This window comes from Acanthochromis polyacanthus, chromosome 11 (genome assembly GCF_021347895.1).
Source record: "Acanthochromis polyacanthus isolate Apoly-LR-REF ecotype Palm Island chromosome 11, KAUST_Apoly_ChrSc, whole genome shotgun sequence".
Classification (NCBI taxonomy): domain Eukaryota; kingdom Metazoa; phylum Chordata; class Actinopteri; family Pomacentridae; genus Acanthochromis; species Acanthochromis polyacanthus.
The window spans coordinates 34498115-34513610 of record NC_067123.1 but is presented as its reverse complement, the minus strand read 5'-3'; the positions used below and the strand labels follow the sequence as shown (position 1 = coordinate 34513610).

Below are 15496 nucleotides of genomic sequence, written 5' to 3'. Positions count from 1 at the left end.
AGTGGAGTGCCCTTTTAAGCGCAGCCAAAGCTAATATGAGGATTCAGCAGTCTGAGTTAGCCAAATGAAGTGGGTATTTTCCAAAGTTTAGTCTTTTCAAGATGAAATTCCGTCTCAGTGTTCAGATACAGCACAGATCCAACAACACAAGTCAGGAATATATTATGAAAAAGCTTATAAAGTTGCAAAATACTCTCTTAATCTGACTAACTGCTAAACCTTAATCATCTTCCTGCTGAATGACAGAAGGTCTTTTTGCACTAAATGAAGGTTGAGGCTCAAAGGAAAGCTTTGTTTCACTGACATCAGCTCCTCACTTACAGATCTGTGAGTGTTATTTAAGACACACTTAAGAATTGGGAGCCATTCTTCAAGGTCACAGCGATGTTTTTTGTGTTCAAAGGAAGCCAATAACTCGAGCGCTGGAGAATTCAACATCAGTGGGTGTCTCATTTGGATTGGAATCGACTGTAGTAGATCTTCTATTCTGGTCACAGTCTGACAATACCGTCCATATAGGTCCAGTTGTGTGGAGGCAACAGCGATTGTTCTACCTCAAAAGGATTGTTATTTGAATATCCGCCATGTAAACATGTTATATAAATGTCTATTGCTAATTGTTAAATCCTGAATGTGTCATAGATCATTTCGTGGGCATACATAAAGATGGCGTTACATAAATGCCTGAAAAAGAATTTAGAACCCGGTTAGAGGTTGGTTTTTATTTCTCTCTACGTCACAAACATGAGGATGTAAATGGAGCATAATAATTGTAGCCTTTGATCCTTAATGCAAATGATCCTCTGATACACTGACAAAGCAAACACAATAGTGGTTAAAATAAATCAGTAACCCTCTGTGTATAAAGTCGTGTTGATGGTAAGACTATGTGGCATTTTGGTACGTATTTCGGTTGCAGCAGAGCTCTTTTATCTTCCAGGTTTAAACTTGGTTTTATTGTGATAATTTTACTGGGACCTAAAGTGTAATCCACATGCACCGAATGCAAGAAAAGTCAGGAGAAGATTTGCTAAAACTGGATCAGGACACGCCGAACATCACGGTCTGCATCGGGACGGTTGACGGCATCACGGAGCCTTCAAAGACACAAACTGGAAATGACACATCCGCACTCTTTCACTCTCAACCCTCACTAAATCACTCACATGCACACATCTCCATGGAAACTGATAAAAGAATAGCTGGTCTGCAAAAAGAAGAGACTGACAAAGCAGAACAGATACAAGAACTTGGGCGGTCAGCAGGAAACAAATTTGTAAAAAAAATGCTGAAGGATTCAAGTGATCCAAGCAGAACCAGAGAGTGAAGAAAATGCAACATTAGAACATTTACAATCCTGAAAGTAATGTAGAAATGACACTTATATAAACATTTTCTGTCCACAAATGACACTAATTAATGATCGCAACCAAGGTTGACTCATTTCAAGCTGTTCCTTTCATTTGAACGTGATTTCAAACTGCTCGAAGCAGCGACGCAAATCCAGCAGAATGGAAAAAAAAATAACAGCAGAAATATTTGAGTAAATACGAAGGAATGAAAGTTACACGGATGTTGCAGATAGCAGAACAGAGAGGGTGGGCAACAGAAGAGGGGAGAGGACAAGGGAAGGAGTACAGCACAGAGTACAGCACAGTACACCACCTACACTCGTCTCCATGGCAACTACCACACTAGAACGAGCGATAATGCAGTTCCCTTCTCTTCCTATTCTGAAAACTGTTCAATTGGTACCATATGCACTGTGCAGCATGTGGGAGACAAAGCTTTCACTATTCTGTTGTTGCAGAGGATATGAGAAGCGTTCGGACGAATTAAAACTGCAATGGCACAGAAACACTGCTGGCTAAATATTTCAGCTGCATATATTATATCCGTCTATCCGCCCGAGACGTTGGCTTAGCCTGACACTGAATTCATCATCATCGCTTTAAGGGATAACTTGTTATTTTTGAATTAATGTGTTATTTTTTTTTCTTCTTCTTCACCAAAGCAAGTGGCACAGTGTGTGGGCAGCAGTTGCTTTCAAAGAACAAGTATTGAGGTTGATAGAATTGAAAAGGCATAATGAAATTTTCCTTTTTTGCCAATGTCGATATGAATGCAAAGTGACACCACAGCCAGATCGTTTTGTGCAACGTGCTCTTTGAAATCTATATCCTTAAAAAGTGAAGATACCAGCAGGCTGAACACAGTTTGGCTCGGAGCACTGCTGTGAAGGATTGTGTCAACAATGTGTAGATGGCAACGCACACAATAAGCGGACACTGTGAGCTAAATTATGATTTGGGTTTAGTCATGAAACAACAAGGGAAATTACTTGAGACAATGATTCTTCGCTACACCCACTAAGACTTTTTTTAGACGTCTTTTCAGGGGCCTTTCATCCTGTTCTGGACTCATTTTGTTTCCTCAGAAACGGCTTGTATGCAGCATTGTTTGCATCATGACAGAAACCATCTGACTAAATGAACAGTGAAGGCGATTTGATCTTCGGTCTTGCAGTTATTTAATACGTTAAGGTGACTACATCACACCCCCATCTCTTTTATCTTCCCTAAAAATGTGACATCTTGAGCTATCTTTTGGAGCCATTGGTCAAAGAATTGTACACTGAGCTTTCAGGTTTTAGAAAATCTAATTTGAGACTGGAGACTTGAGCAAGGCTTTTCATACAGAGAGCATTGCTCCTATGGACTGTTCTAAAAATGCACCTCCATGTTCCTTCAAATGATGGAAAGTCTGATTCAGTGGCACAAAATCCTGCAGGTAAAGTTGCTAATCTAGCTTTGGCAACAGCTAACAATGCTGCAAAGAAAGCCAAATTGAGGAAAATGAACTAATCACAAAGAGAATGAAAGACAGTCCAACAATAAACGCATTAAAACATGTTAATAATAGTAAAGAATATTAATACAAGTGGAATTATATCCAGTAACTACTAACTTGTGTGCTCTTCTTTTGGACAGACAAGCTGCTAACTTCCACATATCTAAATGTGCTGTTGAGGTCCATTTGAGTAGATTGCGATGAGCTGACTATTGCACGGTCAATACCTAATTGCGCCACTTTTTGTATCATAGTTTACAGGTATCATAAGTGACATTTTTGCTGTTTTCAGGCCTAAAATCAACATGGCTGCCTATAACCAAACACCACGACATTTTTACACAAAGATTCTTCTACAATATTCTAAATATAATTGAGTAAAATTGAAATTGAAAGTTATTTATAAAGATATTGTAGTAAACCTGTTGGCATGCCAAAAATCCACATTTGACTCACACACTATTTTATATTAAATAAGTCAGAAAGCCTTGGAGTCTTGCCAGGCTTTTCTTTAGGAGGAAATGACATCATGTGGAGCAGGTCATGTGATCTGGAATTAACACACTTCCTTGAGAGGTGTTTTGTAATGAGTAAATTAGTTGAAAGTGATTTCTCGGACACAGATACAATTTGTTAGCCTAGCCGCTCTAGACAACTCACGGCAATGAATTTAATTCTCTGCCAGGGTGGGTCTAGTTACCCTCCATAAGGCTCGAGGCTGGATTCTCCTAAAACTGGCAGGACCAATCACCATGAAGTGTAGAGTCAGAAAGCGGGCGTAACTAAGTGACGACAGAGGCGCGACGATTCTGACAGAAACAACCGGAAACAACTAGCCTAGCCGTGCTAGACAACCCACGGCAATGAATTTAATTCTCTGCCAGGGTCGACAACAAAAATGACAACAGTCGTTGAGCTCCATTAGCACTGACTCTGAATAATCTTTCTGTTAACATGTCTGTCATCTACTTGAGCTTCACCCATTGACTGTATAAATAAGGCTTCACTGAACTACCGCATCCTCTGATTTCCGGTGCTCTAGGAGCCTATTCATTGCGCTGATTGGTTGTATACCTACCCAATTGCTGCAGAGTGATTTGATAGACAACCTTTTAGCCCGCCTCCCTCCCTGTCAAGCGTGCCTAGACCCTTGTGCCTTCAGAACATGGGTCTAGCGCGGCTAGGCTAACAATTTGTTACTTTCCACGTAAAATTCGATATATTGCCAAAAAAGAAACATCTGTCATGGTTATCTCAACTTAATAAAAAGAACACAATCAAAACTATTTTTGAAAAAGCTCATTTTATTATTGTTTATCTAATTAGAAGGTGGTTGTTATTAAATTGGGACAGTTGTTTAGTTGACATTTTAGTGATATCCAGTCATTTTTTATTAATAAGGGACTGTTTCCATAATAAATAATTATGGAATTTGTAAAGACGTGATCAGAATGAACATAAAAACTTTTTTTTTAACTTGTAATAAAAATGTATGTAAGATATATCACATGGACGTCAAAAGTCCCTAATCATGACAGATACTTCTTTTTTGTATATGTAATATTTTAGAAGAATCTTTCTGTAAAAATGCCATGTGGTGTTTGGTTCCATGTTGATTTTAGGCCTGAAAACAGCAAAACTGTCAACTATGATACCTGTCAGCTATGTTACAAAACGTCCTGTAATTATATATTGACTCATCTACACGTGCTAGCTAAATATCAACAATCTTTTTCCAGAACTGTACCTTGAACAACAAATAATTGAACTGCAACTTCAGAATGTTACTGCCAATTAAACTTTAGGAGACAGAAAAACAACTGTTCATCCAAAAATTAATTAGTTTATATCGTCTTCGGTTTCTTTGGAGCTGTTTCAAAACCCTCCTCTTTAAGTGTAATTTTCCAGCTGTAAGCAGTTCAATTTTCTTTTGAGCACTGCATTGTGGGAGAATCAAAGTAGGAGTATGCTTTAGCAATATGAAAACACTACCTACTTAAACCCTGATCTGATTTAGCGAGGCTTTGGGAAGCAGATAATGTTTGTCGGTTCATCTTGGCAACCACAGTTCAACTTTTAAGTTCTAAAGGAAAAAACATTTTCTATCAGGTTAGATCAATACACAAAACAGACGGGGTTTTCACAGCGTATGAGGTGAGTGCAGAAGCAGGGCTTAAAGATCACAGATCTCAGCAGACAGGTAAAAAGAAACGGCAAAAAAGGCGCAGACATCAAAAGCCTGGTTACACTCCCATCACAGAAGGCAGACTGTGTAACAAGATGCTCCGCTTAACATCATCAGGATGTTACAGTAAACACAGGAGAAAATGTGGTTGAAAGAAACGATGCTGGAAGCAGCAACAGCTCAGAATTTTCAGAGCTTTCCTGCAAATGTGAAAATTTCTGCCTGAACATCAAGCTAAAGTGATTTGAAGGCAGAGCCTGCAGGATTTGTGCCTGAAACTGGCTTCACCTGTCATCCTCATCGATCATGTTCCCGGCTCAAGTATGAATGGCAAAGCTTCCATGAAAACAACTCTAATATAAGACATACACTCATGGAGAAACTATTCGACCACCCTTGTTTTCTTCAATTTCTTGTTCGTTTTAAAGGCCTGGTACAACTAAAGGTACACTTGATTGGACAAATATGAGAACAACAAAAATAGCTCATAAGAGTTCATTTACACACGTGGACAAAATTGTTGGTACCCCTCAGTTAAAGAAGGAAAAACCCACAATTCTCACTGAAATCACTTGTAACTCACAAAAGTAACAATAAATAAAAATTTATTGAAAATTAAATAATCAAAATCAGCCATCACTTTTGAATTGTTGATTAACATAATTATTTAAAAAAACAAACTAATGAAATAGGGCTGGACAAAAATGATGGTACCCATAACTTAATATTTTGTTGCACAACCTTTTGAGGCAATCACTGCAATTAAACGATTTCTGTATTTGTCAATGAGCGTTCTGCAGCTGTCAACAGGTATTTTGGCCCACTCCTCATGAGCAAACAGCTCCAGTTGTCTCAGGTTTGATGGGTGTCTTCTCCAAATGGCATGTTTCAGCTCCTTCCACATATGTTCAATGGGATTCAGATCTGGGCTCATAGAAGGCCACTTTAGAATAGTCCAACGCTTTTCTCTCAGCCATTCTTGGGTGTTTTTGGCTGTGTGTTTTGGATCGTTGTCCTGTTGGAAGACCCATGACCGGCGACTGAGACCAAGCTTTCTGACACTAGGCAGCACATTTCTCTCCAGAATGCCTTGATAGTCTTCAGATTTCATCGTACCTTGCACACTTTCAAGACACCCTGTGCCAGATGCAGCAAAGCAGCCCCAAAACATTACTGAGCCTCCTCCATGTTTCACCGTAGGGACAGTGTTCTTTTCTTCGTATGCTTGGTTTTTGAGTCTATGAACATAGAGTTGATGTGCCTTACCAAAAAGCTCCAGTTTGGTCTCATCTGTCCAAAGGACATTCTCCCAGAAGCTTTGTGGCTTGTCAACATGCATTTTTGCAAATTCCAGTCTCGCTTTTTTATGAGTTTTTTTCAGCAGTGGTGTCCTCCTTGGTCGTCTCCCATGAAGTCCACTTTGGCTCAAACAACGACGAATGGTGCGATCTGACACTGATGTACCTTGGCCTTGGAGTTCACCTTTAATTTCTTTGGAGGTCGCTCTGGGCTCTTTGGATACAATTCGAATGATCCGTCTCTTCAATTTGTCATCAATTTTCCTCTTGCGGCCACGTCCAGGGAGGTTGGCTACTGTCCCGTGGGTCTTGAACTTCTGAATAATATGAGCCACTGTTGTCACAGGAACTTCAAGCTGTTTAGAGATGGCCTTATAGCCTTTACCTTTAAGATGTTTGTCTATCATTTTTTTCGGATGTCCTGGGACAATTCTCTCCTTCGCTTTCTGTTGTCCATGTTCAGTGTGGTACACACCTTTTCACCAAACAGCAGGGTGACTACTTGTCTCCCTTTAAATAGGCAGACTGACTGATTATGAGTTTGGAAACACCTGTGATGTCAATTAAATGACACACCTGAGTTAATCATGTCACTCTGGTCAAATAGTTTTCAATCTTTTATAGAGGTACCATCATTTTTGTCCAGGCCTGTTTCATTAGTTTGTTTTTTTAAATAATTATGTTAATCAACAATTCAAAAGTAATGGCTGTTTTTGATTATTTAATTTTCAATAAATTTGTATTGTTACTTTTGTGAGTTTCAAGTGATTTCAGTGAGAATTGTGGGTTTTTCCTTCTTTAACTGAGGGGTACCAACAATTTTGTCCACGTGTGTAAGAGCTGATATCAGACATTTTCCATGGTTTTCTTAATAACCAAAATGACTTCAGTTCTTACATCTATAGCTATGGTATTGTACTGACAAAAACAGCTTTTAGACATTCCATGTTTTCTTTTCTCTCTGTTTTAGTCACATGATCCACACAGGAGTTAGTACTTAATTGCAAAACCATTGTTTCTGATGACTGCAGACATGCGTCTCTTCATGCTCTCCACCAGCTTCTGACATTGTTCTGCTGTCACAGCAGCCCATTCCTGTTGCACTAATTCAAAGTAATTTGTTTTGTTTTTGGTCTTGTGGTTCTCCATTTTGCGTTTCATGATTTTCCACAGGTTTTCAATTGGATTTAGATCTGGTGATGGAACAGACCAAGACATGGTTCTAATGTATTGGTTCTCCATCCAGACTTTAACCGACCTTGCTGTGTGGCAAGGGGCATTGTCTTGTTGGAAAATCCAGTCATTGGAGGCAGGAAAGAGTTTCCAGCTGATGGAAGAAGACTGTTTTCAAGAGTAATCCCAAACATGACCTTGTTCATTCGCCCTTCATTTGCCCTGTTCCAGCCAGACTGAATCAACCCCAGAGGCTTCCATCCATCCATCCATCCTCTATACACCGCTTTATCCTCACTAGGGTCGCGGGGGTGGGGGTGGGGGGAGATTTAGAGTAATCAATTAACCTCAGCATATTTTTGGACTGTGGGAGGAAGCCGGAGTGCCCGGAGAAAACCCACACATGCACAGGGAGAACATGCAAACTCCATGCAGAAAGATCCCAGGCCAACCCCAGGATTTGAACTGGGGATCTTCTTGCTGTAAGGCAAAAGTGCTAACCACTACCTCACTGTGCAGCCCCCCCCCCAGGCTTCCTCCTAACCTAATCAGCTGCATTTTTTTTGTCAGGTTCATTGTTTTCTTCAGGTAATACACCTTTAGTGGTACCAGGAATTAAAAAGAACAAGAAATTGAAGAAACATAATGGTCTAATGATTTTTTCCATGGCTGTAATGTGTAAGGTAGTTACTGCTGTACTGTGACTTTCAACCTTGACTACTTTAGACACTGAAACCTCAGGGACTAAATGTTAACATTTAAAGACCTGCTGAGCTTCAATGAGACTGAAACTACAGGACACTGAGCGAGCGAGTGATTTTTGTTCAGTGTGTGATGGGTTAAAGATGCCACACTAGTCAAGCACTCAGTGGTGTTCAGGGGTGACTCTGCTGCTCTGTGACTGCACTGAGAGAATAAATATAGAAAACCTAATTTAAGGTCCTAGAGGGATCAGCCAAGCGGCATTGTTCGGGACTGAGGCTCAAACAATTTTCTGCTATTAACCATGAACAGAAAAACACCCTTTTGTAACAGCTTCTCGACCCACTCAAAGAAGCTGCAAATGCTTTATAAACAGTCTGGTTTTTTAGATTGGGCTGTCTGCAGAGCGAAGCAGCAAGCAGACACTGGAAATGTTAACTACCAGACCAAACAATGAGGAAGAAAAAAAGAACAAGAACTCAAAACTAGAAGAAAAAGCAATGGCTGTCACTTAATACAAAGATATGCTGTGCTCGTGTTAATCCTCATCAACATGCAACAGGAGGGAGGAATTGTGTATGAATTACAGCTTTTAATGCTTTGATCAATTAAAACTGTTGCAATGGTTTGTCAGACAGACAACAAATTAAACTACAGGGCCCAGCTTTGAGAATATGATCTCATGTGGTTTCAGTAATGGTTTTAGACCGAATACGAAATTAATATTTTTAAAAACAAACACAACATTTTGTGTTTTTGTCGTCTCACCCACACACAAAAAAGTCTCTGTGGAAGGATATTGTCATAATTAATTAAGAGAAGAAGGGCATTACAATATATCACAATTATTCTGGTGGGGACAAGATGAAACGGGCTGCAGGGAATGTTAAACGAATGCAACTCTGGAGACTCGTGATTTGGTTCCTACAAGCTGTTGTTCCGCTGTTTGTTTGTTTGTGAAATGTCTTTGAAATCCAACCTTAATGAAAAAGTACATCTTAATTACTCCAAGTTTCAAATATTTATTATTGTATTGAGAAGTATGTACATTGTGGGTAAGGAAAAAAACACTGGTAAAAAAAAAAGAAACGCAAAAGAAGCAAGAAAAAAGAAAAACTAACAAAAAAAACGAAGCTGCCAATTTGGAGCAGAGACGTACAAAACGCACAAATTTAACTTCCATACATAAAGGCTTCACAAATAAGATTTCTTGCAGTTCAAGGGTATGCAGAAAGTGATTTAGTTGTGGTAATGTTAACACAGTTGTTGTACTACAAGCAATTCAATTTTGTGCCTTCAAAATTGGCCAAATGTTTAATTGCTTCAACTGTAGCACAGCGACTGTTCAATCCCAAAATGTCAGATTTTTTTCTGTAAATTCCTGGTGACAGAGAAATGGTACCAATCGGAATAAAAATAACGTGAAGAGAGAACTGTAGTTGGTTGTGTTTTTTTCTCAGTCAAGTCAGAAACACCCACCAATTTGTGACTATCCCTTTGAAACAACCCTATGTGGAAACCGCACTCTGCTTGACGACCATTTTCTGCCGGGCGCCCTTCGTAGCCGAGGAGTCGAGTCCCGTCACCCCACTCGAAGTGTTCGGAAATCCATGAGCCGCCACGTATTTACGGTACGCCTCTCGGATGATGCGGAAGGCTCGTGTGTTAGCGTAAGGTATGTCTGTGACCGGGTCTCGGTACAGTGCGGCCTTGTGGGTGACGGGACAAACCTCCTGGACGGGCAGCTGAGGGCTGGACTGGGCGCCGTGTGGAAAAGCCGCCTCGAAAGCTTCGTCATCGCTGAACGTTATATAAGTACGGGAGCACAGGCCTCCTGCAGGCTGCTGGGCAGGTGTGGTGGGATTCTGTGGTGCAGTCTGAGGAAGGTCCTGATCCAGCCTTTGGAAAATGGAAATAATACAATTAGTATGCTGTTCACAAGATTTGCACTGTTGCTGTATTTTTTTAATGATTGGTTTGACCAAATTTAGGAACAAAAATTAAAATTGAGGTGCAGATATCACAGTAGCCAATTTAAAAATGCTAAATTACATAACAGATAATCATCAAGATAAGTCCTGACATATGGTAATCTAAAAAGGATTAAATACTCATGGCCAATGCATAGGAAGCATATTACGTGAAGCAGAAAGGTCAGCATTATATTTGTCAAATCACTCCTAAATCCTACAAAATGCCACTGGTGAACATACGCACCCCTCAACATCCACGTTTTCTTCTTTCAGGACCGAGTGGGAGACGAGGGGCATGAGGACTGAATGGTAACGGATGGTTGGTCCCTCGAAACGTCGCTTTTTATGGACCTGTTTCTTCTTATCAGCTTCCAGACGTTCATAGTTTTCTACAGAAACAAAACCAAATAGGTCCAACAATTTCAGACTACTTACTAGTAAATTGATATTTACTAATTAATAATTAGAATTTGGAGCAAATGTAACTGTGATTGTGATACCCCATACTTACTTATTCTGACGCCACAAACCTCTGCAGCTACAGCAATGTTACTCAAACTATGACCATTTTTTTGAAAAATTGGAATCATCAAAATAAAAATAATAAACAATAAATTATAATTACTATATTTGTTGTAATTTATTCTCTATTTGGGCAATGAGATTTTTTTTATTTTTCTGCTGAAAACAATAATAATCTTGGTTCAACTTCTATAGTCTGTATAGACTTTTTTTTCTTGAGTTTGAAACAAAACGAGAGAGCGTCACTGATACGGAAGCCTGTTATGGCAGCTTTTTAGTAGTCCTATGTTGTTGTTTTTTTGGTGCCAAACATTTTTACTGCTGTTTTGCTGCTGTTACAAATAGTTTCCTTTCAGGGATCAATAAATTATATATTTTTTAATCTTATTTAATTCTTTAATGGTGGCAACCTGACTCGTCAGAATGTTCTCACCTAATGATCGAATATTAATCTCAGCTGTTATTTTGGCCTCGGCCAGCAGCTCCTCCTGGGTGAGGGGTCGGTCACGGTGGGCACCTCTTCTCCTCCGAGGGGCATCCTGACGTTCCTGTAAGCGCAGATTGGTCTTCCGTGTGTGTTCACTGGTGGACTGACGTACAGACTTCCGAGCTAGTGAAGAGTTAAGGAGCACAGCTCAAAAAAAGCTCAAGTAAAGACGGTGAATCAGTGTTCAAGAACGTTTCACAAGAACTAACCCACCATGAACCGTGTGTTCAGGAACAGTGTGTGTAGGTTATTTTCTGATGCAGTTGTGATGTAATTATCATGTGCTCCTACTATTCAATATCATTTATGGGAATGAAAACAGTGTGTAGGCATTTGTGGGAGGCTTGTATCTTACTCTCGCCAAAATCTTGGAATTCTTGTGGAATCCTCCTTTTGAGCTCGACTTTGGCTTTTTCAGTCTTCTTCTGCTCCTCAGAGGGTCTTTTAGGTTTGGGTTTTGCCACCTTTATAGGTTCCTTGGATTAAACAAGATAAAAAGCCTATTAACTGCAAATTCATTTCATCCATGTACAGTTTTGTACCGAGTCAGGACATTTTCTTAAAGATACCACAACAAACACACATTAAAAATATCCTTTATTCAAATTATTATGCCTCCTCTCTTATTTTTTTGACATCTGTTCATGGAACTGTAAAATGAAAAAGCAAAATAAGTTACATTTCTTCTGAAAGAAAGTTAGAAATGTGATCTAAATACCGTGCTGCCAAATCAATTATGCTGTGTTCCCTGAGCTGCTGTTCAGAGGATGTCATTTGGCAACCAATGGCTCCAGTGGAGCTGCAGAACAGCAATAGTAAAAAGCAGCTTCAGGGCTCCAGACTGCACCAATTTAGTTGCATCGTGTGAACATTTCCTTGAGAGAGCTACACAAAATTGAGAGGGGCATCAGTGTGACTTGCAAATCTGCCACAGCTTTTTTTAAGATAATCACATAACATGTCAAACACCATGTGAGTGAGAAATGAGGGTTGTATATGTTTAAGGGAGAGAGCAATTCGTGCTCTCAATGCAGTCAAATATTTGTGGGAAAAGTTTGCAGATCCTTTAAGATAAAACAGCAAATTGTCATTTCTGTAAATTGGCACTTTATTACCAAAGCAGCTATCAGTAATGCAGATATGATGAAACAAAATGAAAGTGCTCTGTTGAATGTTGATTTAAATTATGCTCCTAAACTTTGTGCTGGTGCATCACTGCTGCGTGCTGTGTGGGCTTTTTTAAGGAAAAACAAATAGTGTCTGGATTTATGTTGGGAATCATTCCTAAAAATGCATATCTGCCACAAGAACAGTGTGCTTGCCATTTAAAAACACATGAACATAGAATTAAATTCATTGATGAACGCAAAAGCTTTCAGTCAAACTCTGATTGAATACCTTATAAGCTTTAGTGACAACCCGACTTTTCCTTTTAGGTGCATCCTCCTCCTGGTCACTGTCTGGCTCATCGCCTTCGTCTATGTCAAAGTCACTGTCCACCTCATCCTCTGTGTCTGAATGCTCTCCGTGATACTCATCATCTCCTGATTCCTGAAAGTAAAAAGAAAACGGGCATTATTTAGCCAACAGGTTATGAAATAGGATTAGACAGGCAAATGCAAGGTATTGAAGAATCAAAACATCAAAATTTCCCCAAAGCTTTTGTATTCAGATTTTTAATGAAATTAATACAGAATAATGTCACCATTTCTTAGCTAATGAGGCTGGTGTATAATATACACACATGCTGAGCAACATCCCATTAAGCTACAGCAGTCAGATGCATGGACTAGGTTTATATGGGACAGGCAAAATAAAACACTGTGGACAGAAATATTATGGAACTTCAAATCAGCAAATGCACATGTGACTTATTTTGGGATAAATGTTAATTGAGAGAGTTTTTGAAAGCAGAAAGACACCAATTATGTCTCTAACCATTAATTATACAGATGAGAGAGAAAATCTACAAAATTGGTTAATTGTGACAAGGGAATGAGGACAGCATATACAAACACTAACATACTAACAAAAAAACACCCTCAGTCCTTGGTTGAAAATGCTACAAAATGTTCTAGCATTCAGGTTCAAGCGTGTGCACAGACACTGTCACTGTTTTATCAAAGTTCCCACTGAGACCACTGAGGCGTCTCAGGTTTTGATGGTGATTTGTTGTGTAGCTTCTCTTGTCAGAACTGCCAGAGCAGTCGCTGCCAAGTCCCCCTACACAAGCTGACCTCTGAACCAGCAGCTGTTTGAAGAAAATTAGCCAGATTTAAATTAAGGACACAAATTAGCATCTTGAAGTGTAAGCTGTAAATTAATTTTGCGATAATAACAAATAATGGCGTGTAATTTTATGACACATACAGTGTAGGACTTTCTTCCCTATTTGGCTGTGAAAAAGAAAAGTCTGGCATTAAATCTCATCTCCTCCATCCTTACAGCTCGCTAACATATTTGTTAGACTCAGAAAGAACATTCTGCAGTCACAGTCACTATTTTAGATGACTGACCTGAACTGCTGCAAACCTTAATGGGAGGTACATTTTGGTAGACTCATTTTAGATGTTTCCTCTCAATGTTGGAGGTTCTATTGGATTTCTCACAAAGTACTGTTGCTCAAAGCATGTCTGACGAGACAATTTTCACAGCTCTGAAATATCCAGGTTGATGCAAAGTTTCCTTATTCTCTAAAAACGCATATTTGAGGAGCAATTTTTGAAAACCCCATACTGAACTGTAGCATTAAGTGCAGGTGGAATGATATGACAGTAGTTAAACTGGGGGAAAAAATCATATATTGTGAGTCTTTTAAGTTGAACACACACTCAGAACTGACAGATTATTCTGTACAACTACAAAAACATTACTGCAGTCCAATGCAGTAGCCCTGCCAGTTCTTATAGTATAACAGTGTATGAGACTCACTGATTCATCATTACAATAATTGTGGAAGATTTATGCCGCTGTCAAACTCTGTTGCATTACATTGATGTAACTGTAGTATTCTTCCGATTCAGTTATATCATTAAGGGAAGAATAAATATGAGAAATGTCTCATTTTAGCTACTTTATAATGTCCAATTTTCTTCCAAATAAAGTTTGAGTATTGATCGTCTTGTGACTGGTGCAGTACACGCAATTAATTAGCACCGATTCATATCAACCATCATTTATTTGTTCCAGCACTGAACCGTATAAGAGTTCTAGTTCCTGAGTATTTACCCAAAATAGTTTGGGGGTTTTGGTATTGGATTATGTTTGTTTGGGCTAATTAAACAACAAAGGAATAAATGTAAAAAAGTCTCTTAGAAGTATAAAAAAAGTCCCGAAGGAATATTTTTAAACTTTAAAGGGGTTCTGTTGGTATTGTGCAGGTTTTGGGCAGGATAATGACTAGCACTGCAGGACTCTGCTGTGATTGACTATTATAGTAACCTGCAGTTCTATGAATGAATGAAATATACAAACAAAAGAATCGGATTGCTACTCGTTTGAAACTTATTACAGCGTAATGTGATAATGTGTCAATTTCAGTCGACAACTATGGGTATATATGCCAGTAATTCCAGTCTAGCTGATTGAAACTCAGCTGTCCAAGTGTTAACCAACTGAAGCTAGCGGGCGGCTAGCTGATGCTACCTCGTTAGCGCACCCCGTGTTTATCAGTTTTGCTACTCACATCGTTAAATCCTCCATAAGTGGTCTTGTAGAACTCGTCCTCTTCTTCAGCATCCAGTAGTTTTGACATGCGGTTTCCCGCAGTTTTTCTGGGCTCACGATCGACCGCTAGAGTCATGGCTGTAGTTTCTAAACAATGCTATCCTACGTTTGGCTAAATAGCTAGCCTTGTTACACTGTTTTGGCTGTTTCAGGGTACCTTTCTTTCGTCCAGTCGTCAATCAGTGCGCCTTTTCAAAATTTTACGCCATAAATGTCATTAAATTTTGCGCCAATATGTCAGAAATACTGCTTTGCTACACAGAAATACAAGTTAAATATGCAGCTAACCGCTAACGCAAGACTCTGCTTTCTTAAAGCTAAACATCACTTCCGGGTCAGTTCATGTACTACCGGTGGAAATTTATGTTCTAAATAAAATTGCTTTTGATTTTAATTTTCATAACGTTTTACTAGACATAGCATGATTATTTAATTGTTAATAAAACTATTTAGAATTAGTTTAGTTGTTGAATTTATATTGATAATGTCCTTATGGAGACCAGTTCGGTCTTTTCAGTTACTGCTTGATGCTATCGTCATGGCAACAGCATGATTTCATTATATCACACTGATGTGATTG

The 15496-nt window shown here is 39.1% G+C and overlaps 1 protein-coding gene across 2 annotated transcripts in view; it reads right to left on the bottom strand.

Annotated features, from left to right (window-relative positions):
• The window catches only part of vps72a (vacuolar protein sorting 72 homolog a), a 113550-nt gene extending 98287 nt beyond the window's left edge, over positions 1-15263 (bottom strand). Inside the window, exons 1-6 of one of the 2 annotated variants that reach the window (XR_007945283.1) lie at positions 14876-15263; positions 12589-12741; positions 11546-11666; positions 11137-11313; positions 10426-10570; positions 9299-10107 (exon numbers count right to left, since the gene is read on the bottom strand). Coding sequence is in view for 1 of the 2 variants with exons in the window: in XM_022214223.2 (XP_022069915.1) it covers positions 9717-10107; positions 10426-10570; positions 11137-11313; positions 11546-11666; positions 12589-12741; positions 14876-14992 (1104 nt within the window). In the remaining variant the exon portion in view is untranslated. Of the gene's footprint in view, positions 1-9214; positions 10108-10425; positions 10571-11136; positions 11314-11545; positions 11667-12588; positions 12742-14875 lie in introns of those variants that run through there. The other variant, XM_022214223.2, reaches the window with a different exon arrangement.
• Positions 15264-15496: the final 233 nt, after the last annotated feature.